This window comes from Barbus barbus (genome assembly GCF_936440315.1).
Source record: "Barbus barbus genome assembly, chromosome: 12".
Classification (NCBI taxonomy): Eukaryota; Metazoa; Chordata; class Actinopteri; order Cypriniformes; family Cyprinidae; genus Barbus; species Barbus barbus.
The window spans coordinates 3,556,676-3,583,865 of record NC_136740.1 but is presented as its reverse complement, the minus strand read 5'-3'; the positions used below and the strand labels follow the sequence as shown (position 1 = coordinate 3,583,865).

General features: G+C 37.5%; 1 protein-coding gene across 1 annotated transcript; it reads left to right on the top strand.

Annotated features, from left to right (window-relative positions):
* Positions 1 to 538: 538 nt before the first annotated feature.
* On the top strand, positions 539 to 26,235 carry LOC306877989 (metal regulatory transcription factor 1-like). The gene is made up of 12 exons (XM_079430064.1): positions 539 to 610; positions 1,025 to 1,101; positions 2,814 to 3,309; positions 16,257 to 16,495; positions 18,094 to 18,225; positions 18,410 to 18,483; positions 19,458 to 19,588; positions 19,690 to 19,764; positions 19,848 to 19,950; positions 22,230 to 22,774; positions 24,822 to 24,879; positions 24,952 to 26,235. Exons 2-12 carry the CDS (start codon positions 1,079 to 1,081, stop codon positions 25,368 to 25,370), a joined length of 2,295 nt encoding a protein of 764 aa, XP_079286190.1. The 5' UTR covers positions 539 to 610; positions 1,025 to 1,078; the 3' UTR covers positions 25,371 to 26,235.
* Positions 26,236 to 27,190: the final 955 nt, after the last annotated feature.

Sequence of the window (27,190 nt, the reverse complement as noted above, 5' to 3'; positions counted from 1 at the left end):
AGTGAAGTGATCTGATTTGAATAACAGTGAAGTGATCTGATCTGAATAACAGTGAAGTGATCTGATCTGAATAACAGTGAAGTGATCTGATCTAAATAACAGTGATCTAATCTGATATGATCTGAATAACAGTGAAGTGATCTGACCTGATCTGAATAACAGTGATCTGATCTGATATGATCTGAATAACAGTGAAGTGATCTGATCTGAATGACCTGATCTGATCTGAATAACAGTGAAGTGATCTGATTTGAATAACAGTGAAGTGATCTGATCTGAATAACAGTGAAGTGATCTGATCTGAATAACAGTGAAGTGATCTGATCTAAATAACAGTGATCTAATCTGATATGATCTGAATAACAGTGAAGTGATCTGACCTGATCTGAATAACAGTGATCTGATCTGATATGATCTGAATAACAGTGAAGTGATCTGACCTGATCTGAATAACAGTGATCTGATCTGATATGATCTGAATAACAGTGAAGTGAAGTGATCTGATCTGGAGTCTGTATGCGCTGCTGTTCATGATGGTGCCGCTGGGGAGGAATGAAGACAGGACCCCATACACAACATTACAGAGGCTTCTAGCGTCTTTATAACACTGGTAAATGCATGAAATTGTTTTAATCTGCTTTATTTGGCGGTGTAAAAGCGTGTTGTTTTTTGTTCAGATGTTTTAACGGCTTGTCTCGGTTTCATTAGTTTCTGTTCAATGCTAACGGGGTAACTCTGTTAGCATACATCCACCCTACATGCTTTAACTATCACATATTTAGCGAGTTCAGAATATTTTACATTTTAACCGGTTAAATGAACTGCGCTTGTGTCAAACGACACTGGTTTATATAATCTATAAACTAACGTTAGTGTTAAAGGCGTGCTAATGAAGCTAACGCCTGTCATTGATGTGAATGGAGACTCTGCTAGCATATTAGCCTGTTAGCTTCTCTCTGATTTCTTAATAAAATACGACCGCTTTAAGTGATTATATGAAATATGTGTGGCTTAATTATTTCAGTCCTTTTGTCTTCGGGATATTATTAATGTTGACCGGACAGAAGCAGATGAACTAATGACTGGAGCTTCAATACACAGGTGAGCTAACAGCTAGCAGTACTGATGTGACAGTTTGTTTTTATCAAAATATTTCCAGTTTAAGCTGAATATGACACGTTTATGACTGCACGACATTAAAGACTGCATGCTTTTAAGGTCTCTAATGTATCCGCGGGTTTCTGTGTGTGTGTTCAAATTGATAAATGTGAATATTTTCATACTTGACTTGTGACTGTCATCAATGTCAAAGTGAACGTGGAAACTTCTAGAAAGTGTCCAGAAAGACAGAAGCCTCGAGCCATATAAACTCACCTGCTATAAGGCTCATTGTGTAATATTATGAGGGCTTTTTGTTGTTGTTGTCACATTGTGTTCATCACTTTGAGACATAATGTCCTCTTTGTAACTGTGTAGTAGTATGAGAAAGGCATTCATAGTGTACACTGTCTGCCTCAGTCAGCTGCCTTCCTAGACTGCATTTTTGGGCATAATAGCCTAGAGAGCTTCATTTCGAGCATCATGAGATGGTAAGCTCCCTTCCTAGACAGCATTTATGGTTATTATAACCTAGTACAGCGTCTTCCTAGATAACATCATAATCTTAAAAACTTTTATTGACATTTTCATGCATCATAGGTGTCGACTCAGAACATGATGATGTCCAAAGTGCTGTCTAGCTAGTCAGCTTGGTTTTGCGACACAGCCGGTGTGTCTGGGTCATTGGTGTTTTAGGTTGACCGTTGTGTGTGTATTTGTTATAGATTCATGCCATGGTGGTTTCAGTTTACAAATGCACCTTTACCCTGATTGTTTTGTAGTTATTCTAACACCGGCCAAAAATAATTTCCCTGCATTGTCCTAGTTTCTCGTGACAGTACAAGACATGTGCTGTTTTCCCAACACAATTACGTTAGAATACCTCTTATTACAACAATACTGTAAAACAGATATGTACTTTTCATTGTAATTATACTGATTTATGTGAAGGATTTATGTAAATGTACCTAAACTTACAATTTAGCGTTTAAAAAAAAAAATTCTTGATAATGCGCACATTACACTGTGATAGATCTTGACTTATTTTCTTATTGTTCCTCATTTAATCATTATAATAACCTGCTGTTGTTATAACGATTCCGTGAGGAATGGTGTTGTTTTAGTATTAATCATTGCATTTATTAATTTTGATGCAACTTTTTTGCTTTTGTAATTTTTTGTTTCACATTTTATATTTATATTTCTTTTTAATTTGGTTTTATTAAATTTTTAGTTTGACTAATTTTAGTACATAATATAACTCATTTATTTAGCTTAGTTGCCAAGACAGTTTTTTTTGTTTTCCATCTGATGCTTTTTCATTTACCATAAATCATTTTTAATAGTTTTTTTTTTTCCAGTTTATTTTGTATTCTGAAAACAATTATTTTCATTTGTTTTCGTTTTTTTATCTGATATTTAACTTATTTTAGTTCAGCTTTTTATTCACTGAAAACTATTTTTATATATTTTTTGTTCTTCGTCTAATATTTATCTTATTTTATTTTAGCTTTATATTTGTTGTTGTTTTCATTTGTATCTTATTTCATCTTTATTTCATTTACTGAAAAAAAAGAAAATTTAACTTTTATTTAATTACCCCCCCAAAAAATCAATTTAGTCTATGATTGAGACCTATAAATCCTGTTTTTCATTTGATTACTTGGCGTTGTGTACTATGAATATTGTCTTAAACCTCTTTGAACTTATTACAGCCGCAACAAAAGCAAGCACGTGGACTCGAACCCAGGACTGAGCTCCTCCATCAGGATCATGGGAGAGAATGGTCCTCGCACGGAGACAGCCATGCTCTTTGAGGACGAGGAAGAGGATGTGGACAAACTGGGTCGAGAGGAGGAAGATGAGGACAAGATGGCCGACTTTGACAAAGAGGATGGCATAATCTCGGGACCCTCGTCCTCCTCGGGAAGGGTCTACGATCGCACCACCGTGCTCATTGAGCAAGACCCCATCCGCCTGGACGAGGAGGGCGAGGAGGAAGGCATGGCCTTCCTGCCGGAGGGAGAGGACGAGGGCTCTCTGACCTTCATGGGTGACCCAGATGGCATGTCGCAGGGATACATACACCACACCATCTCTCCGGACCAGATACAGTTCATCATTAACCCGGGGTCCACCCCTATGCCACGAAACATCGAGGGCGCAACACTGACGCTACACTCCGAGTGCCCCGAGACCAAGCAGAGACAGGTGAGCAGCTTATATGACAGAGCGTTGCTTTCAGTGACGACCCTCGTTGCTTTGTTTGTGTTAAATCTGGTTGTACCGGTAAGACCCGTTGTATGTCCATGAGTCAGATCTGCTTGTTCAGTGAAAGCAAATCAGATAAGCTGGGATAGGGGATGTGTGTTTGCATGGGGCGTTCATCCCCACAGGATCTGTGTTTCCACATGATTTCACATCAGAGCTCTGGACCCAGCCGTCCTCTGCTCTTACGGCTGGTTGCTGGTCCAGTAAACTTCCTCCGTCTGCGAGTCTGGCTAAATCACAAGAGGCCTATGTTTTTTTCACAACCCAGACCTCACATTGGCCCTAACCACATGCTAAACACCCAGTCTGGCAATCAGTCAGATGTTAATGCACTGACCGCTTGTATTTATACTTGGTTTAGACTGATTTATACAATTCCATTTTCATTTTTCCTAAATTTTTCGTTTAGTTTTTCCCCGAATTCCGTGTTTTCCATTTTTTCATTTCATTTTGATGGTTTCATTAAATGTTAATAATCAGAACTCATGTCTAAAAATTCATAAAACTTTAACAACTTTATAATTTATAAAAATTTCAACCATAATAGTGCCCTATTAAATCTGTTTTATTTTGTCCCAAATTCTATTTTTTGTCTTTTTTAGATTGCATTTTTATGGTGTTATTCAATTATAATAATCAAGACGCATGCTTAATTAATTCATAAAGCTATAACAATCTAAAAATGTATTAAAATAATAGTGCCCTATGAAATCTGTTTTATTTTGTCCCAAATTCCATGTTTTCCGTTTTGATTTCTCTGGGTTCTGTTTCAATGGTTTAAATAAATTTTAATTAAAAAAAAAATAATTACTTCAATTTTTTTTAAATGTTAACAGTAATAGTGCCCTGTGAAATGCATTTTATTTTTTTCCAAAATTCTGTCTTGCTTTTTAAATGTTAATAATAATAGAATTTTTTTTTAAATGAATTCCTATAACTTTACCAATTGAATAAATTAATAAAATTGAACAATAATAGGGCCGTATGAAATGTTTTATTCTTTCAGAAATTCAGTTTTGTCTGTTTTCTCTTTTGTGGATTCTATGTTTGATGATTTAATACAAATTTATTACACAAAAATGGTGGTAATCAAATGAATGAATAAAGCTTTAGCAATTTAATTATTCTTTTAAAATTTAATCAAAATTAATAATACTTTTTTTTGCAGAGGTTTACTGTTTAAATTAAAGTTAATTTTAAAGATTTATTTAAAAGTAATTTTTTACACAGAAGCTAAAATGAAAGTTTTAGAAAATTAAATGGAAATAAAGTTTGGGGAATTAAATTCAGTTGGTTCTTTGGCATTGAGCCGCCTCACGCTATTTCAACCAAACAGATTTTGCTACATTTTTGGTTTGGGTGAGTGTTAAGTGTTTACACAGTCATTGGAAAGTGGATACTTTTCCAGAAAACCATGCAAGTTGATGTTTGATTGATTCTCTTGAAAGTGCAATAATTCCGTTGAAATGAAATGACAGTGAGAGCGATTAATAACTGTGATTTATATTTTGTAGCAAAATAATCTTGATTAACTTTTTAAAAATTATCTTGCAGTCCTACAAGAGGTTTACATAAATATAGTCTCAGAGACTATATGTGATAGATTGACTATTAAAAGCTGACAGATAGTATGTAACATTTGAAATGATGTCATGCTGAACAGACTGAAGATGCAAACTCAAAAGTATTCAAATATTGTCATAATGTAGTATTTCTCATGTGGAATGGCCACCGCGAAGCACAAATAGAATAACTTGGTTGCAACAAATGGCTCCAGGTGGTTTATTTGCATTACACAGACTTGCAAATGAGCAGCTTTTACTGCCACGCGCACACACACACACACACACACATATTGAAAGGTCATTCATCACATCTACATCCACACGGCTTTGTCTCATAATAACCCTTAATACTTGGATATGTTTGTATTTGTCTTTTGTGTGTCACACTGTGTTATATGAGCTCTTTATTCTTGCAATTGTATTCAGAGAATGATTGATGATGTTGATAATGTATGAGAGCACAGCCATTCACAGCGTAAGCCACAGCACCCAATTACACTCATATTATTCTCAAATCAGATGTTTTCTGGTGTTTTTTTCTCATGACCTTTTAAACATGACCCATCTGTGACATTGCTCTGAATAGGCAAACCGCATTAACTGGTTCACACGCACAGGACACTGAAATAATTAGATTTTTTTACATTTTTAAATTCATTTTAATATATTTGTGTATTATGTTAGTATTTTTGCTACTGTTTAAAAGTTTTGGGCCAGTAAGATTTTTTGATATTTCTGTAAGAAGTGTCTTATGCTGATCAAGGCTGTATTTAGGCCTATTTATATAAAAAAAAAAAAATTAAAATAAATAAACCGTTAAAAACTAATTAAATAAAAAATAAAAAAATATTATTAAAATGTATTTTTTTTATGTGAGTTAGGGCTGCAACAACTAATCGATAAAATCGATTATTATCGATTATGAAAATCATCGACAACGATTCTCATTATCGATTAATCGGGTCTGCCCACAGTGCACGTCCAACTTCAGCTGGTTAGTCAAATTACGGCACTGAATAATGCATTTCTATGGACAAAATGCATCTAAAAATAGTGGAGGAAACAGAATGAGATTCTGCCGGAGAAGCACGTGATCCAAGCTGCCCAAAACATGATAATTCTTTATTTTAAGCTTTAAGTTAATGCATAAGAGTAATGGCTTGCCCTGTCAGGCGCTTTGACAGATGCGTGTGCGTCCTCAGCGCAAAAACGTTCAGTTTACGGTCATATCCTTATCTATAAATGCCACAAATTCACGCGAGCATTTCCATTTTTGCATAAAGGTCCTTCCTGACAGTCTGTGTTAAGTTTAAAATACCGAATGAGCGCCGGCGCGGCGGGCAGACGGACAGAACACAGTAGAGAGGGAGACAATTAATAGGCTTTTCAGCGCAAACATATCCATTGTGCTGAATTATCTGTTGTTGAAAGTTAATTTAAGGTTTAAAATAAATTAAAATATTTTATGAGAGTAGGAACTTTAAAGGGATAACAGCGTGTAATTGTCTGTCTGAATATAAACATGAGACGCTCCATAACGGCCTTTTACAGGATAAAGAAATGACGAGGTGACTGTGATCAAAGTAGTTCCTGCAGAACATTACTCTTACCTGTTGGTTAACACTGAGTTTGTGTTTTTATTCCTCTTTATTATTATCTTTATTATTTTAATTTTTAATAGAGGTTTAAACTATATTCAATTTTTACAATGCTTAACAAATTTATGTAAGTTTTTTAACAATGTGTTTATGTAAGGTTTGTGCCACTGCTGCTCTAAAGTAACAGTATTGGTGATAACCAAAATAATTTTTCGGCTTTCTGTACTGGTTAGTACTCCAATATGTGTAAGCTCTTTAGTAACAGTAGTAGGCTATTTTTAATGCTATAATATCATTATTGCTGTTATCTATGAAAGAAAACCAGAGCACATATTTTTTCTTGTATTTTTTATTTGTGTTTTTTTTCGCGATACCCAATTGCAGTCAAAAAGTACATAAACAATACCAGCAAGAATGCAAGCTGTTATGAGGCCATTTTTTATTATTATGTCTAATAAATGACAATAACATTTTTAAATTTAAACAAATTTTTGACAAATTTCTAAAATATGTTTTCTCTTATAAGTGGTCTAATAAATTAAGCACTGTATGTTTTCATAGCATTCAGTTGTCACGTTTGTTTGAAGGACATTGGGCAGAATGTGGAATAGTGTTTTTTTTGGTCAATATTTTTTTAATCCGATTAATCGATTAATCGAAAGAATAATCGGCCAACTAATCGATTATCAAAATAATCGTTAGTTGCAGCCCTAATGTGAGTATAATGTACAATGTAATTTATTCCTGTGATATAAAGCTGTATTTTCAGCATCATTACTCCAGTCTTCAGTGTCACATGATCCTTCAGAAATCAGAAATCGGAATTATGCTTTTCTATGGCAACACGATCAACGTCTAAACAGAGCCTGCGATGGTCAGGTGGTACAAGTCATAGCTCTCAGAAAACTCCCAGTTCACAAATTGTAATTACGAGTTCTACGAGGACGTGAATGCTTTTTACAAACTGGAATCTCGTAATTACGGGAATTCCGATATGGCGTGAACGCACCTCAAATAAAGCAGGATGGAGTCGTAGCCTCGTCTCACATGACTTTCCACCATTTATCTCAATTGACCGTTTGCAAAGAGCTTGATTGACAGGCAATCTGACCAATCAGAACGCGGATATTATGTGCCGCCGCTGCTATTCGCCTTCTTGCCCGACAGCTACAGATGGTCTCCATAGAAATACATGTTAAAATGAGATAAAAAAAAGATAGACTGAATTGAAACTAAATATAAAAATGTGTGGAGGGTTAAGCTGTGCTGTTGTTGGCTGCCACAGTAACGGAAATAAGCTAAGTATTCCTTTAAATACTTGTTTTGTGTACAAGAAAACCTGTCGTGTCCAGCGCTGTATGCATGGCTTGCAGCGCTTAAGTTAAATACAGAATGTTAAATAATAAAATAATGTTAAAACGTGTTCTCCTATAATTCTGTGGACAAAATCCCATGAACTTCGCCCCGATCGGGAGCTGTATTCACATGTGCAACGTGTCGCTTCATGTCATCTTCCCTCTCATTTAACTATGACAGGTACTTTACTGCAAAAAGACGGTCACTGCGACACTCTAAAGTGATGAAACTATGACACTGTGTACTTTTTAAAAACCCTTTTCATAGGTTTCACGTTATATTGTTGGCTCGGAAAATATGTACATGCGCATGTCATGTGTAGTGTGAGAGCAGCATTGTTTGTCGGTCATGGCAACAGTAAGGAGGGCGGGTCTTTGCGATCGGTCAGTTACCCCCCAGTAAAGTCATGGCACATTATGGGGTCTCTGTTGAAAGTCAGTGGGCTGAGGGGAGACAAGTCTCAGCTGTAACTTTAGCTGCGGGTGTCGCTGTTGGACTGTTACTTTATAAAAGCGTGTGACTTTTATACTTTTAATGTCATATTTACTAATACTTGTGGTGTTTTATTTTTTTTTTTATATTTTTTCATCTAGTTTTTTGATGAGACACTGCCTCCCTTGCCTACTCGGAGAAAACATCCCTGTTTGATTATGTACATAGTTGAATGAAAATGTAAGGAGATTTTAAATATGAAGTGTAGCATTAAAAGAGCACTGAGATGACATGGTCAGAAGCAAATGATGTGATGCATCATTAAAGTTCAGTAGTAGGACAAATACAATGCAGTAGACCATATGAGGATTGTGACGGCCTGCATACCCGCTTTCCTCTTTTTTTTTTTTTTGTCATGATCTTTGAGCTGGGTTATGACAGGATAAAAATCACATTTGGGTTAGACTGTAACCTTAAAGTGGGCATGACATTTCCGGAACAAATGAAGTTAGGTGTGTTTTTTGAGTTATTGATATGTAGTTTGTCTTGTGTGTTTCACGAGAGATCAGCATTATCTCACGGCCTGATGTTCTTTGCTCACGGGAACAGAGATATCTGTGTGACGAGAGATTTTGCTGCTGAATACTGATCAGTGGCTTGATGTGAAAGAGAGTCTGTTTGCTGCTGAAACACACACACACAGAGAGGCGCAGGTCATTCAGGGCCACACGTAAACCACTCAGAATAGATCTCAGTGTTTCCCAAACACAGCAGGACATGCTTTATTGATCCATTGTTATGATATAAGCAGTTTATGAAACATTCGAGCAGAATTCTGCACATAGAATAAAATAATAACTCCTGATATTGTAATCCTGGTTGGTAATTATGTTGATATAACTTATTTTATTTAGGGCAATTTCATGTTATACATTTTTTAGACTACACACAAAAAACTGTTAATACATCAGTAATTCTAGACCAGAGATGATGAAACCAGGTCCAGCTTGCCAGAGCTGGCTCTTGATGCCCTTTGATTGGTCGCAACATGCCATATTACAAGACAGTGGAAAACACTGAAACACATCTTCATTTCTAATTAGTCTTTTTGTTTTAACTTTTTTTTTTTTCAACATGTAACTGTAAAGAATAGATTAGATTTTTTACAAATGTAATTTATACTACCTGTTTAAATGTTTGGGGTTAGTAATATGTTTGAATTTTTTTGAAAGAAGTCTCTTCTGCTCACTAAGGCTGCATTTATTTGATCATAAATACAGCAAAAACAGTAATATTGGGAAATATTATTACAATTTAAAATAAGTTTCCTACGTGAATATATTGTAAAATGTAATTGATTTCTGTGATCAAATCTGAAGTTTCAGCATCATTACTCCAGTCTTCAGTGTCACATGATCCTTCAGAAATCATTCTAATATACTGATTTACTGCTCAAGAAACATTTTCCATGTTGAAATCAATTGTGCTGCTTAATATTTTAGTAAAAAATTATATACCTTAATTATTTTTTTTATTAAAAATGTTATATATATATATATATATATATATATATATATATATATATTATTTAAAAGGCAAACTCAAGTACATGAAAATAAATAAAAAATAACACGCATGAATACAAAAACTACACATCAAAGAGAAGAAACAAAACGGGAAAAAAACATGCAATGAGTGCCCCCCCTGGATTGAGGATGATGTGATTGTCTCCCAAATCCGATCAGCAAACAAATTTCGTAAGTCATCACTGATATCCTTAGACCAGATAGTTGTTATGGACAATGGTTTGCCTGATTGTATGAGGAGAAAAGAGTAATCCTGGTTGGTAATTATGTTGATATAACTTATTTTATTTAGGGCAATTTCATGTTATACATTTTTTAGACTACACACAAAAAACTGTTAATACATCAGTAATTCTAGACCAGAGATGATGAAACCAGGTCCAGCTTGCCAGAGTTGGCTCTTGATGCCCTTTGATTGGTCGCAACATGCCATATTACAAAACAGTGGAAAATATGCCACTGAAACACATCTTCATTTCTAATTAGTCTATTTGTTTTAACTTTTTTTTTTTCAACATGTAACTGTAAAGAATAGATTAGATTTTTATAAAACTACCTGTTTAAATGTTTGGGGTTAGTAATATGTTTGAATTTTTTTGAAAGAAGTCTCTTCTGCTCACTAAGGCTGCATTTATTTGATCATAAATACAGCAAAAACAGTCATATTGGGAAATATTATTACAATTTAAAATAAGTTTCCTACGGGAATATATTGTAAAATGTAATTGATTGCTGTGATCAAATCTGAAGTTTCAGCATCATTACTCCAGTCTTCAGTGTCACATGATCCTTCAGAAATCATTCTAATATACTGATTTACTGCTCAAGAAACATTTTCCATGTTGAAATCAATTGTGCTGCTTAATATTTTAGTAAAAAATTATATACCTTAATTATTTTTTTTATTAAAAATGTTATATATATATATATATATATATATATATATATATATATATATATATATTATTTAAAAGGCAAACTCCAGTACATGAAAATAAATAAAAAATAACACGCATGAATACAAAAACTACACATCAAAGAGAAGAAACAAAACGGAAAAAAAACATGCAATGAGTGCCCCCCCCCTGGATTGAGGATGATGTGATTGTCTCCCAAATCCGATCAGAAAACAAAGTTCGTAAGTCATCACTGATATCCTTAGACCAGATAGTTGTTATGGACAATGGTTTGCCTGATTGTATGAGGAGAAAAGAGTAAACAACTGAAGCAGGAACAACAGAATTATCAGTTAGGATCAGGGAGAATTACTTTTCACAAGGGATGTACAGGCAATTCTGTCAGCATTATCACCATTTCTGTCTAAAATTGAAATATTTAAATTTCTTCAAACAGTTATCAAAACACCTTTAGTTTTATTGTCAGTCGCAGCAAAAGAGACCGCCTCGTAATATTTATTATTGCATCTATGAACATCATCCATCCACAAATGAGCTTTCTGGATCAAAGCACTGTCAACCTTTTTTTGTCGCAGTAGTTGTATGTTTATGGGGGCCATTTAAACCATTGACATTACAACTTATTATATTAATTTCAGTCATTACTATCAAACAAATAAGTGAACTGAACAAATGAGAGAAAGTTATACCACTGCACATGAATTAACGCCTTTAAAAACCCATTAACATAAAGAAAACCCACCCCATAAAACTTTCACAGACTGGGGTGAAAACCCTCCCCTTAATCCGTGACAGTAACATGACAGCCAGTACCATTCAGAACACCGCCATTAGCCCTATTATAAGAGAACAGAATAACTTTGAAATCACACGAGTGATAAAGTGGGGTTAAAAAAAAAGTGTGTACTTTCCATAACGAGGAAACAAACATATATAATTGTATCATGTAAATTGAAAACTGTACATTAGTGATACCAAGTTTCCTAGCTTACATGAAGAACTGCCAGTAACTGACTGATACATGAAGTTCTAGATCAGTAAATCAGAAGTCGAGTCACTGTATTATCAAACCCTTATGCCACGTCCATCCCATGAGAATGAGGAGCGCCTGCTGCTCGAGGGCATCCAGACGCACAGTGTGTTCGCCGATCACTTTTTTCTGCTCTCTCTATTCCCCGATTAAAAAGTCAACTTTAGAGCATATATATCCTGGATTGTAGTCATGTGAGAGGCGAATTCGGTGTGCATTGCTGCTAATTCAGCCTTAAAAATGTCCTCAAATCGCTTTATAGTGACCGTCATATTGTCTTCCATGTCGGCTCGGCCCGCCACGACCGCTGGTTTTATTTTCTTCTTCATTGGCGAGGATGATGGAGAAAGATAAGCGAGTTTCTGACTGTGTGACATCTCCAGACCAATGACAAACGAGAAAACTACCCCAAATGTTAAAAAAGGAGACGAACAACAGTAAAAGACGGTAATATACACGGAGCTCAGCTAATGTGCAACTTGGCTCATGAAAGCGGCACGTGAACCCCCGATATACCTTAATCTTTGATAAAAAAGAAAGTTTCAAAGATCTGCATGAATTCAAAACATTCTACGATTTAATAGGCAAGGAAAGTGAATGTTTTAGGAAGCTCACATCACGCTAGAAATGAAAGGCCAATCAAATGCATTGCATGTGAGATACAGTCAGTGTTGCATGCAGCGTGCTCTGTTGTGCACCTTTAGTTAAATGTAGCAGGTGATATTCTGTGCATGCAGAAAATTTGCACAGGCCTATGCTGCAGAAGAAGTATCAGTAGTATGGCAAACATTGGCCAGTATTATGACAGGAAATGAAGAGAGAATAAGTGGGTGGATTGGGAAATGTCATGATCTGGATTTGATATCATGTTGCACACATGAGCACCACCAGGGGTGGACTGGGACAACATTTCAGGGAAATCACTCATCCAGGGCCATCTCAACAAATTTTGAAAAATAGTTCAAATCTCTAGCCTGGGGCCGCGCAAAAACAATTAAATGTCATCTCTTGAACTTCCTTTTTAGTCTCTTAATTTTCCCTGACATCTCTCTGTCCCTCATGTGTTTACTTTTTTCACTCATTTTCTTGTACCTGTCACTTTTTCATAAATACATCTCATCCACCTCATTGTAATTTGTTTGCACATAGTATGCATAGTATTCTTTTATCTTGCCTAAATGTCAAAATTAGTACATTAATAGCTTCATCTTGAATATATCTTTACAGAAAAATCTTAACACTGAACATGTTTTTGCATTATCATGGGTCATGTTTTGTCTTAAGTAAATTTAACCATGGTGTTATTAGGCCTATGGTAAAAGTATAGTAACCATGTTTTTTTGGCGGATTGATTACCATTTGTATAGCCAAAGTTTTACTACAAATACCATGGTGAAACATAGCAAACCCATTGTTAATTTGTGGTTACACTCTTCAAAATAAAGGTGCTTAAAATGTTCTTCATAGTGATGTCATAGAAGAACCATTCAGTCAAAGGTTCTTTAAAGAACTATCTTTTTCTTACCTTTTTATAATCTGAAGAACCTTCTTTAGCCACAAAGAAGCTTTTGTGAAGCAGAACGGTTCTTCGGATGTTGAAGGTTCTTTATGGAAGCATGTAGACAAAAAGGGTTCTTCTGGCATCGTGAATGAAGCATCGTTATTTTTAAGAGTGTAATTTAACTATAGCAACCAAGGTTTTTGGTTTTATTTTTTAGTAAAACCAGGTTAATTTTCGTAAGGGTTGTGATGTTGTTTGCCTTAGCACCCTCTAAACCTGTTATAAAACAATGTGAATATTTGTCTGCTATTCCTACTCTTTACAATAGTAATTACGTCCTTTTGGTCATTTTTTCAGTAATTGACTGCTACTGCTAACATTTGCACATTAACATTACTTCCACTCCATTCTGGAGTCTCGCATCCTTTTGGCGGATGCACGGAGCGTGCACGAGGCGAAATGCATTGCCAGTCAAGACTAACCGACTCATTATTTATTAGAGTTTTATTATTGAATGGCGAATTCGGAAATAATCACTTTAGTACATTCGGCAGGCAACAAACACAACAACAACAACAGCAACAATATATATATATATATATATATATATATATATATAATAAATGTAGCGCCGCAGGCCAAATTGGCTGCCAGGCCACCTGGAATTCTCCCGGTGCTCCCTATGGCCAGTCCGCCCCTAAGCACCACGGGTAGCACCATGTGAGTTAACCACTTGGTTAAGTATTTGACCCACATGCCACCTAAAGGAATAGTACACCCAAAAATGAAAATCTACTCAGGCTGTCCAAAATGTAGAGGGGTTTGTTTATTTATCAGAACAGATTTAGAGAAATGTAGCATTACATCACTTGCTCATTGCTTGGATCCTCTCAGCAAATGGGTGCCGTCAGAATGAGAGTCTGAACAGTAATCCACACCACTCCAGTCCATAAATTAATGTCTTGTGAAGCAAAAAGCTACAAAAATCCATCATTAATGGTTCCAGCTAAAATAGGAGTCCTCTGTCCATAATTTAGCTTTCTTCAGTGGAAAACGTAGACTCGTCTGAATCAAGAGAGAGATATGCATACATCTAGCACCGTTTAAAAGCCCAAACAGCTCTAAACAAATATTTTTTGGTCAGTTTTGATGTGAGAGAAAACAGGAGATGGACTTTTTCACTGGAGGAAGTGTTATTATGGATTATGGACTAGTATTTCGTCCAGAAGCAAAAGTTTGACTTTAAATACGTCATAATGATTGATTTGTTTCTTACAAACATGCAGCTTTTCTATTCACAAGACGTTAATTGATGGTCTGGACTCTGGAGTGGTGTGAATTACTTGTGATGTTTTTATCAGTTGTTTGGACTCGCATTCTGATGGCACCCATTCACTGCAGGTTACGTAATGCTACACTTCTCCGACTCTATTCCCATGAAGAAACAAACAAACAGATATCTTGGATGGCCTGAGGGTAAATAGATTTTCAGAAAAGTTTCAAAGTATTGATAAATTTGTCATTCTACTAGGGCTGGACCAGAATATTTGAATATTCGTTCGGTGGGTTGGCACTCGATTTTCAAATTTGAGATTCGAATATTCTTTTTATTTTTTTCGAACACCTGGCATCCCCTGCGAAACGGTTCACATCCGCGCTTGAATATGAATCGCCCACGAGTGAACGTCATGAACATCTTGATTCAGTTTGTCTGGAAGAGAAGACAAAAAATGCCGAAGACCTCAGCTGTGTGGGAGCTCTTTAAATTGAGTGAGGACAAGACAAAGGCAGTGTGCCAAATATGCGATTTGAAACTGGCCTAATTTACCACAACAGCACATCAAGTTTGAAAAATCAGTACTGTAAATAGTATGCCTATACAGTAGCCTATATTGGTGTAAAAAAAACAAGCTGCTTTTATCTGCCATGTTAATCAGTAACGATAAAAACGTGCACTTAATTTGCACTTAAAAATACTTGCGGAGAAAAGAAAGAGAGAGATAACAGATGCCAGAGTGGAGTTCATCGCTATATGAGACGCATTAATTTAGAAATATGAGCTGTCTAGCCAGCCTAACGCTACGTTGTTCTGTTTAGCCTATTACAGTTTGTTTTATTCTATATAAGGGAATTCATTTAATTTTATTTAAACTGTTTGTTAATTAAAACGTGCGATGCTGTTATTGAAAAGTATGCTACTGTGTTCTTTATTTATTACAGTTCGTTGAACTTCGTTCATTTATTTTTCGTTCTTCTTTTATTTAAATAGCCTACCCTTTACGGTGTCAGTAATTACTGTGCTGCTAATTTCTGATTTGGGAGGGATTTGTTTGTTAGAAAAATGCTAGGGTACCTTATTATAAGTATTGCTCTTAACAGACCTGTGTATTTTGTACCTCTAGTGCAGTGTCCGTTCTCGGAGCATAAATGAGCCCTGCCCGCTTCCGGCTCGCGCTGTTCTGTAGTGTATTAATTCCGAACGTGTCGTGTGTCCATATTACACCAAAATGCGACACTGCACTCCCTTGGGTCCACAGCAACACACCCGCCACGCATGAAGTCGATTGGATGAACGGAAACAGACACACACAGATTCCTGCCTTTATTAGAGAGCAGAATATGTTCAGCCCCCTCCCTCCGAATATTCAGTGTTGATTACTACCGAAGCTTCGAAGCTCAAAAAATGGTATTCGGACCAGCCCTACATTCCACTACATAAATATTTTAAATAAAATATATTTTGTTCATTGTAGAGCCTAGCGTCTGTGAGAAAGTGTTGTTTGTGGTACAGTATTTTGACAAAAAGGGCAACATTTTGTTCATCTGAGTGATGCCTTTTGTTCTCCTTTGGAGACTGTCATTCCCAATCTCTCTTTGTGACCACTGGCTCTTTCTGTCTCAGGTGAAGCGATACCAATGCATGTTCGAGGGCTGTACGCGCACCTACAGCACGGCGGGAAACCTGCGCACGCATCAGAAGACGCACCGCGGTGAATACACGTTCGTGTGCAACCAGCAGGGCTGCGGCAAAGCCTTCCTCACATCCTACAGCCTGAAGATCCACGTCCGCGTCCACACAAAAGAGAAGCCCTTTGAGTGTGACGTGCAGGGCTGTGAGAAAGCCTTCAACACTCTCTACAGGTGAATATGAGGATGAAATACTATTTATTCGTTTTACATTTTCATGCATAAGTAGCTGCTCCTGACCTCCTGTGGGATTTGCTGTTAAGACAGCGATTGCATTGGGGTCTCACAGAAGCTCATGCTCATGTGACGGCTAGCCAGAAGCCACAGATCTGCTGCCACTCACTTCATGTCAGCCTCTGTTTGCTAATGTCCTGCACCCTCAGATATGCATCTAATCAGCCGTAACTCTGCCAAGCAAAGAGTGCAGGTTGTTTTATTGGTTTCTTGGATTTAATTTCTGTATCTCACTGGGTCGCCCTGTTCAGAGAGAGATTGCACTGGTCTGAAATCATAATCTTTATAACTATATAATAAACATGAAATGTAACACAGCCAATCAGAAGACATCACAGTAGAGCTGGGTATCGACACGGATAGCTCAATTCAATTTGCAAGCTCTTAATTCAGTTTGATTCAATATTTATTCATCTGGATATGTCAGGTACAGTATATGTAATTTTTTTCTTAAGGAAAAATCTTTCTCAATAAATGCTATAAACTATACAGGGAACCCTGTGGCATTACTATAATATTAAAGGAACACTCCACTTTTTTTGGAAATAGGCTCATTCCCCAAGAGTTAAACAGTAGAGTTTTACCGTTTTTGAATCTATTCAGCCGATCTCCGGGTCTGCCGGTAGCACTTTTAGCTTAGCTTAGCATAGATCATTGAATCTGATTAGACCGTTAGCATCTCGCTCAAAAATGACCAAAGAGTTTCGATATTTAAAACTTGACTCTTCTGTAGTGATATTAGTGATATTATGCAACGCCTGAAAGTAGTCCCCAGCTAGGTAACTAGTTATGATATAGCTGGGAACTACTTTCAGGAAAAATATCGAAACTCTTTGGTCATTTTTGAGCGAGATGCTAACGGTCTAATCAGATTCTGCTCCAATTTGTTGTTCGAATATAAACATTTCAATGGCTGTAATAAAACCTTTCTTTTATTTAAATTAATGACGACAGCATGAACAAGTTAATTAAAAATACTGTATAATGAATATGTAATATAGTGCACATATATTTAGCAAAATGCTCTTCTCTTATTTTGTTCTTGCCGACTAACGATTTTGTGGACATTGAATGGCTTTTCTGAGATAAATGTTTTGAGACAATGAGCCATTGTTTAGAGTGACAGCTACACGGTCTTTAGACATTGTACATTTAGTAGTACATCAGTAGTAGTTATTTTTTATTTAAATTTTTGTGAATTTCACAATTATTGGATGGCTGGCATGATGCTGCAAGTAGTGTTTAGTTTTGTCAGACAGAACATCAACAGAAAACCGCATACACTGAAAAAAATGTATCTTTGGATCTAGGAATAGATATAAGTGAAGCTTGATTCAAATCAAGCATTATTTTTAACCCAGCCCTTCCGCAACGGTGGAAACTTGGTGCTTTGCATCTAGTTACTTCCAAGTGTTCACTTAAAAAAATTGTCATTATTCATTCACCCATACATAACTCATTCATTTGTTCTTTATGTGAAGGCATTTGCTGAATGACTAAACCTGATCACTGCATGATTACTTTGTTGCTCTCGTCAGACTGAAAGCACACCAGAGGCTGCACACTGGCAAGACGTTTAACTGTGAATCCGAGGGATGCACCAAGTACTTCACCACACTCAGTGACCTGAGGAAGCACATCCGCACACACACGGGGGAAAAACCATTCCGGTGAGGATAGCTGATTGATTTAGACAGCACCCACTTGATCTTGAATGTGCAGCCAGTATCACTGGAAGTGGACACAGTGGTCTGCTTTCTGATACTGCAGTCGAGTTGGAACACCTCCTTAATCATGACAAGTCTCGTTTGCATATCAGTAACGATTGAGGTACTATTGTGTTTGTGTCTGCAGGTGTGATCATGACGGCTGTGGTAAGGCTTTCGCTGCTAGTCATCACCTGAAAACACATGTACGGACACACACTGGTAAGCCACCAGCTGTCTGCCCCATGAATGATCTCAAAATGAAAGCAATACACTGACGAAGTCTCAAAACTTCTTTACCTTATAAAGCCTACTGTGTCATATTTGATATGCAAATTTCTAATTTATCAACATGATTAAAACTTTGCTTAAAAACCTGTTGCACAATCTACTAAATAGATAGTTTTTTTTCTGCTATAGGTGACGTACCGGGCTCCGTAGTAATCAAACCATTGAAATAAAAAAACTAGATGTGCACAATATATTGGTGACTTACACTACCATTTTCTAAAACAAACTAATATTTTTATTTAGCAAGTATGAATTAAATTGCTCAAAAATGATGGTAAAAGCATGTATATTGTTACAAGTTTTCTATTTTTATTAAACACTGTTCTTTTGAACTTTCTATCACAGTTCCCACCAAAATATGAAGCAGCACAACTATTTTCAACGTTGATAATGATAAGAAATGTTTCCTGAGCTGCAAATCTTCATATTAGAATGATTTCTGAAGGATCATGTGACACTGAAGTCTGAAATAATAATGCTGAAAATTCAGCTTTGATCACAGGAATAAATTGTTGATCAAATAAAAACATGAGGCATCTAACTCGTAAAATTAAATTATTGTTATTGGTACAGATAGTGGAACAAACAGCATAGAGAAGAGCACTTAAAACGCTTTAACAAAGCTTTTGCTAAAATAAAATGAAAACCAAACATATAAAATTAAAACTAATTAAACTAATTATTAGTTATTATTCATCATAAATACTAATCCGGAATCTTTTATTTTTTAATTCATAGATAGAGAGAGAGATAGACAGATGGACGGACAGACCTTATTTATATGAGAGAACCTGTCCAGTTAGTCTCTTATGGTCTCTCTTATATATAAAATTCTTCTTTTATATATTTATATAGATGGGAGAACCTGTCTGGTTCTTCTCTTATGGTCTCTTTTTGTGTTCCAGGAGAGAAGCCGTTTTTCTGTCCAAGCGATGGCTGTGAGAAGACCTTCAGCTCTCAGTACAGCCTGAAGAGTCACATTCGGGGTCATGATAAAGGTCCAGTGTTCACTATGAGCAGTCATCCGCTGTCAGAGGTGCGCAATCACATAATCACAGCCCTGTCTGGCTACTTTTTTTACATAGCCGCTTTAGGACAGTGGACTTAATTGGTACTGTTGTACTTGTTCAACTGCAGGATGCGAATCACTCGCTGTGCCTCAGTGATTTGAGCCTCATTTCCACAGACTCTGAGCTCCAGGAGAACCACAATGTGAGTCGCGTCCTCTTTTCCACAGAGCTGTTTTCAGTCGTCACTCAGATACGAGTTCATCTCAGCACATGTTCATGTCTCAGTCTCAGGGTTTGGATCTGAACAGCGTCACCCCCATACGAATCTTTGAGCTGATGTTCCAGAGTCCTGAGAACAGTGTCAGCCCAGACGACCCTAAACCCACAGGCAAGAACTTTAGAGCTCACTTTAGAGTTCAAATACACTGGGTCACTCCTCTTATGCAGTACTGTTTGAATAAGTGAATAAGCATTTGTTAGTGTTTTATGTAATCTATTAAAGTATTTATTTTAATAATTTTTTTGAGAATATCAGACTTTCAGAGGTTTTCGCAGGCACTTAAAATGTATACTGTAAACATGATAGCAACAGCCATATCACCCTGCAGCCCAAGACTACTGGAGCTAAGCAGGGTTGAGCCTGGTCAGTACCTGGATGGGAGACCTCCTGGGAAAACTAGGTTGCTGCTGGAAGAGGTGCTAGTGAGGCCAGCAGGGGGTGCTCACCCTGCGGTCTGGGTGGGTCCTAGCGCCCCAGTATAGTGACGGGGACACTATACTGTCAAAAAGCACCGTCCTTCGGATGAGGCGTTAAACCGAGGTCCTGACCCTCTGTGGTCAATAAAAATCCCAAGATGTCTTTCAAAAAAAGAGTAGAGGTGTGACCTCTGACCATCATGGCCTCCTAACCATCCCCATATCTACTGATTGGCTTCATCACTCTGTCTCCTCTCCACCAATAAGCTGGTGCGTGCTGCGCTTCTGGCGCACTATGGCTGCCGTCGCATCATCCAGGTGGATGCTGCACACTGGTGGTGGATGAGGAGATCCCTCACAATGTAAAGCGCTTTGAATGCTTAGAAAAGCACTATATAAAATGTCATGAACTATTGTTACTATTATTATTATAGCATGTTAACAATGTGTTAAACCTACTATCAAAATGGTAACATTGTGATAAAACATTTTAGAAACCTGATAGCAAGAAGTTATAGTATAATGAAGCATACAAAAACATGCTAGCAATGCGTTAAAACATGGTCGCAACATTGTTAGCGAAGCATGTTAAAACGTGCTAAAACAATGGCTTAAAATGTGTTAAACATGTTAGCAATATTTTAAAACATTTTCACAACATGTGAAAACATACAGTGTGTTAGAACATGGTAGAGTTTGTTAGACATGACAGAAACATGTTAAAACATTCCAGCAATGTGTTAAAACTTGGTTACTTGGCAAACTTGGCATCTTAGCGACAAGTTACATGTTAGAAATGTGGTAACAATGTTAAAACATTAGCAATGTGCTCATACATCTTAGCAACATGTTGCAGCATGTTATAAACATGTTAGAGATGTGCTTAAATATGCTAGCAATGTGTAAAAACATGCTATTTCTGAAAACATGGTAGCAACATATTAAAACATGTTAACATTGTGTTAAAACATGCTAGCAATGTGATAAAACATTTAATGACATGTTCAAATGTTAGAAACATTAGAAATGTAAAACGACATGTTAGAATCCTGTTAACAACATGTTAAGACATGTTAGCAATGTGCTAAAGCATGGTAACAATGACTACATTTACATGAACATCAGTAATCTAATTATTTACCTTATTCTGAATAAGACAATATTATGATTAAGGTGTTTACATGAGTTGCTTTTAGAATAATCCTTTCATGTTCCCGTTATAGTACATAGATCGCGTATATGGCATGAGTCATTATGTCGCCACGCGACGCCATCCGATATACAGTTTTGGGTGTTTCGTTTTTAATTATATGAAAGCTTCAAGTGTAGTTAATTATTTGGACGTGCATACAGATGGCGGAATAATATGAATACTCCACATCTTAATTCGATTTGTTTACTTCGATTAGGACGAAGGTAATCAAAAATCTCTGTTTACATGGTAGACTCTTAATTAGAGTATTGTCTTAATCGTATTAAAATCGGAGTATTGATGTCCATGTAAACGTAGTTACCGTTTAAACATGTTAGAAACATTATCAATATCATTGTGTTAAAACATAATAGGAACATGGTAACAATTTGTTAAAACATGCAAGCAACATTCTAAAAATGTTAGAAACAGGTTGACATGGTAAAACATGCTGGAAAACATGGTGAAAACCTTCTGGAAATATGCTTAAAACATTTTACGTTACTCACACATTACATACTAGAAAATGGCTTGGTGTATAAGTACGCAAATTGGGACAACACCTACTAATACTTGGTAACAAAATGCTTGAAACATGCCATGAACAGCGTGCTAAAACTTGCTCGCAATCTTTTTGAAAGTTCACTTATTGAAAATATTTGAATGACATGATTTCCATCTTTAACATTTCAACCAGCATGTTGAAATGTACTGCATAGTTGGAGTGAGCCATCACATGTCCTGTGGCTCAATCTGACGTCAGGCCTCTGTCTCTCCAGATAACCTAGCGGAGTCTTTTGGCCTTGAGCCGTCACCTCAGACAGCTGCTGCAGACGTGTCCACACAGCCCCCTTCATCCACCTCTTCCCCATCCTGCTCCATCACGACCCCTGATGTGGAGGTTCAGACTCCGCCTACAACACTCCCCTCTCAGCCGGCCCCGCCCCCTCCCGCTGTTAGCAGCTCATTACTGACCTCCACTTTCCCCTGTGCTCCGCCCACCTCATCACACTCACCAGAAGTGCCCGCTCCATCTGCACCCTCAGTCGCCCAGCACTATGTGACACTGACCTCCACGACTCAGCCGGTGCCTCCGCCATCCGCGCCCGAAGTCTCCAGCGCGCCGGCCGTGACGACTGAGGTGACGGCGGCAGTAACGCACACGGTGCCTTTGGCTCCTCCTCCTCCTCCTCCCCCTCCTCCTCCTCCTACGATCACTATTGCCCCCACGCTCGGCCTGCAGCCCAGCATCGTCATGTCCGATCAGAACCTGCAGTGGATCCTCAGCAGTGCTGCCAGCGCGCAGCAAAACCCTGAACAACAGGTCCTGCAGTCTACCGTTCAACTACATCTGTGGTTTTGCTTTTCCATTTTACTTAAGCTTCAGCTGCATGTTTCTATCATATGCATTGTCTTAATTTATTAAGCTGCCCTTAAAGAGATAGTTCACCCAAAAATTTAAGTTTTGTCATTATTTACTCACCCTTGTGTCGTTCCAAACCCATAAGACTTTTATTTATATGCAAAATAAAAAAATAAGGTATTTTTAATGAAGCCTGGGAGTATTCTGTCGCTCCATTGCAAGTCCAAATCTTCAAAATGTTCATAAACATATTGTAAAAGAAATTGTCAAAGTAAAAGACTTTTACTATGTCTTTATGAACTTTTTAAAGCTTGAAAGTTTTAGTGAAAAAAACTGAAATGGAAAAAATCTTCATTTGTTTTTCAAAAATCTAGGGAGATTTTATGGGTTTGGGACGACACGAGGAAGTACCTGATGACATAAGTTTCATTTCAGATATTCTCTGAATTCATGTTTTTACTGTTAGATTGTTTTAAAGTCCGTGTAAAGTCAATTCTGAGAATTGTTTGTAAACACATTATAAATGTTAGAAATGCATTGCTGAAACATGTTACAAAGACTGTGAACTATGGAGTACTTAATTGTGGAGTTTTTCACCATTTTGGTGATCAGGATTTTTAGGCGGGGCTAAATCATGACTCAATGACGTAATCCAGCCACCGAGCACGGCCCCTTTCCCAAAACTAAGAGGTGTGTTCGACTTGAAGCAGCGCTGCAGACCGACTGATGTGTGAGAGCTACAGAGAGCAGACGCTCCTGATGCTTTTGAATCGCTCTCGCGGTACTTTGATCGTTCTGCAGCGCTGCTTCAAGTCGAACACACCTAGGGCCCTATCATACCCAAGTGTTTTTGCTAGTTTTAGCCCGTCCATAGGCGTGCTGCTCTAAAAAAGAGGCGTGTTCAGACGCATTGTTGGTGCGTTGCTATTTTGAGGAACTGAAAATAGACTGCGCCATAGACCAACTCAAACCTAGTCTAAAGTCAATGGCGCAATATTTTTTTTTGCTATTTAAGGAGCGCGTTAGTGGAAAATGCGCCTCTGGGCTGGTCCACAACGCACGTTCACTTTGCTTATTACACACAGGGATGCGCAGCAGCCAAAATTAAAAAAATTAAAGGATTACAGTGTAAAATAATATTGTGTAGGCGACATAAATATAAAAATGTCATACATGTCATAATGGATAGTCATTGCGTGTATCAGAATTAGCCTACCTATTTGCTCGCGCATGAGCAGATCCGTTTGCTCTCTGGAGACGCGTTCAGTCTGTGCGCCTTAAAATACTGCTGTTTAAATAGCGAATCCGCCATGGCACGAGCGCAACTCGCTCTTAAAAGGAATGGGAGATGAGACTCTGATTGGTTTATTGCACGTTATGCCCAAAAAACACCTAATACTGATTAAGAGAATAGGGACAACCCGTTTAGACCATGCGCCCGGGCGCGCCAACCGTTTCCTCATCGTTAAACTAGCAAAAGTGGATTTAGACACGACCTGAGTGCACTTGCACCATGTGCTTTAGACCATGTGATGAGATTGTTAAAATAGGGCCCCTACTAACTAGAGCCCATTAGCATCAGCGGTTCACGGCTCAATCGCGAGTTTCTGTCATTATCGTTAGTTACTACAGTCTACAGTTTGCTAGCTAGCTATAAATGTCACGTAAATGCATAATACCTGGTTGCAATCATACAGCTCGGTCTCCTTATTAAATAATCTGCTAGAGGAAGACAGTTGAGAGAGACGGCAGCTTTCCCGAGAGTGGGCATAGTGAACACTGCTTATTGTTTTCAAGATTTTGATACCTTATTTTATTTACTTGCCTTTTTTTTAGCATTCAAATTTGGCTGGGTGGTTAATAACATTTTCTGTGGTGTGAAAAACTCAGAAAACACATTTAATATTGACTTTACACGGACTTTAACAATAGTTATGATCTTAACAATTGTCTAGTTCAGGTTTGAATTAATGGCAGTCTTTGACATTACTACTGCTTTTATTTTCAGGGCCCAAAATTAGAGAAGGTCTTTTTTACAACAGCCATACCAGTCGGTGGACATTCAGGTATGCAGCCCTAACACAGAGAGTGCAGCACAGATTGTCATGAGCGTCTCTCACAAGTAGTTGTTGTTTCAGGGAACGCAGTGCAGCAGATCGGTCTGAGTCTGCCGGTCATCATCATAAAGCAGGAGGAGTCCTGCCAGTGTCACTGTGCCTGCAGAGACTTGGCTAAAGACAAGAGCACTGCCTCCTCACTGGAGAAGTCAAAAAACACATCGCCTCCTCCTGCTCCTGCGCCTGCTCCTGCGCCTCCTCCTGCTCCTCCTGCCCTCCCCGAAGAGCCTCGCACCTGCTTTCCTTCCAAACAGGACCCTGCTCAGCCCCAGCAGGACAACCTGGCCGCTCCGGTGACCCCCAACACCCCCAGTGATGGCCTGGCCGGCATGGATGTCTCAGATCTGCTCAGTCCAGACACCACGGCCAAAATAGAGGCTCTGCTGATGGTGGCGGATGAGTTCGGCGTGACCGATGGAGGCGGCAGCAGCGCCCCCTAAAGGCTCAGGCCTCACTGTTCGTCTGTACCGTGTACAGATGGGTATCTCACATACACCTGTACCTCTGCTATAGGCACGCGTCTCTCCCCAGGCCTGTGTGGTGTCCTGATCCGAGTGAGTGGTTTTTGGTGCACTTTTAAGGGAGAGTAGCAGGCGGAGCAGATTAGGGCGCCAGGAGAAGTCGTTTAGTTGCTTCTCATAATGATTTGAGTCTCGGTAGTGTTTTAAGCCCGCTGATTATTTCAGAGATTAAAGATCTAAATCTACTTATAGAGATTCACCGTACAAAACAAGATGCGTTTTCGCCCCGCCACATGCTGTACTTGAGTTTAAACTTGAAAGCCACTAGATCGATGAGAATGTACTGCGCGTTAGTTCACTGGTGTGTCGGAGACTTCGACAGAGAGTCCTTCATCACAGTTTGTGGGTAATGAAGTCATCTACGAAAAGTCCTGCACAGTGAAACGTTGAAGTATTTTATGTGTAATTTATTAGAAAGGCTGCAGTGCTCAAAAAAAAAATTGTCATTTTTGAGATTTTATTTTACAGTTTGTCACTCTTGATAAACTGCGACGAACATTTACCTGCCTTTTAAATGTAATTTAGGTTTGTTTGGCTGCCTATAACTTAATTTTGTGTGTTAATTTATTAAAATCCTAAATTGTTGGATAAATGTAGCTATTTTTCCCAACTGTCCTAGATTTTCCCCAAATTAAGTCTGTCTTTAAATGAATCTCACAAAACCTGTCTAGAAATATTCTGGGTCATATTTCCCAAAATCAAAATATAAAATGGTACTTTTTGCATAAAGAAAATTAACCCTATTTTACTTTTCTTTTTTTTATTATTATTAATGACAATTTCATACCTCATACCTTCATTATAGTAATGTAAAAATAATATAAACAATAAATAAATATATATTGTTTAAACTAATTGAATTTAGACTTATTTTAATGAGTAATTTCACATTTTTATTTAATCTAAAATTTTTATATTCTTGTAACACGATTTACTAATTTGTTTTATTTATATAATGGACCCTGAGTTACTACAATGAGGAATCGAATTAGTATAACATGATTTGTTAAATTAAGGGAACAAATTAGTAAATTGTGGCAATGAATTATGGGAACAAGGTTTTAATTTGTAACCACAATATACAATATATAGTCCTTTTCTTTATGCAAAAAATAGATGTTTTTTATTTTTTTCCTCTTGATTTTTGGATGAAATATGATTACTCTTGAATAGTCTGTGATGAAATCAAACGCTTTTGCCTTTGTGATAGGCATGTGGTTGGGTTTCCTTTTTTCCCCATCGGTTGTTACTGATCTCTGTTTCCTGCCTTTTATCAGTGTCTCCCTGCACTTTTTCTTTCGTGAACCCCGTTTCTAAACCCGTGTGAGTATCTTGTGACCTGCTCAGGGATGCAGAAAAACAAGCAGCGGTATAGTCTAAGATAAGAGAGTGTGTGTGTGTGTGTATGTGTCTGTATTATGGGTTCCTGACCAGATAAGCAGACACAACTCATCTGACCTATTGTTTTGAACTTGCTTGTAGTGCACTACCCAGCCACGGTTCAGCCCGACCCGGCCAACGCCCCTCATTTATATACCACTGCTGTATAGAGGTTCTAAAGAGCTAACCGTAATGTAAATACATAGTACATTTGAGATGATAAATGTTTAAGCCTTTAGATTGTATTTGTATTTTTGTATAGAACTATGAGAAATCAGACTTTGAGTGTGAGATGAGAGATGTGACTCTGCACTGCCTTTACTGTCACCTGTACATCTCTTATGCAGTATGTAGTTCTC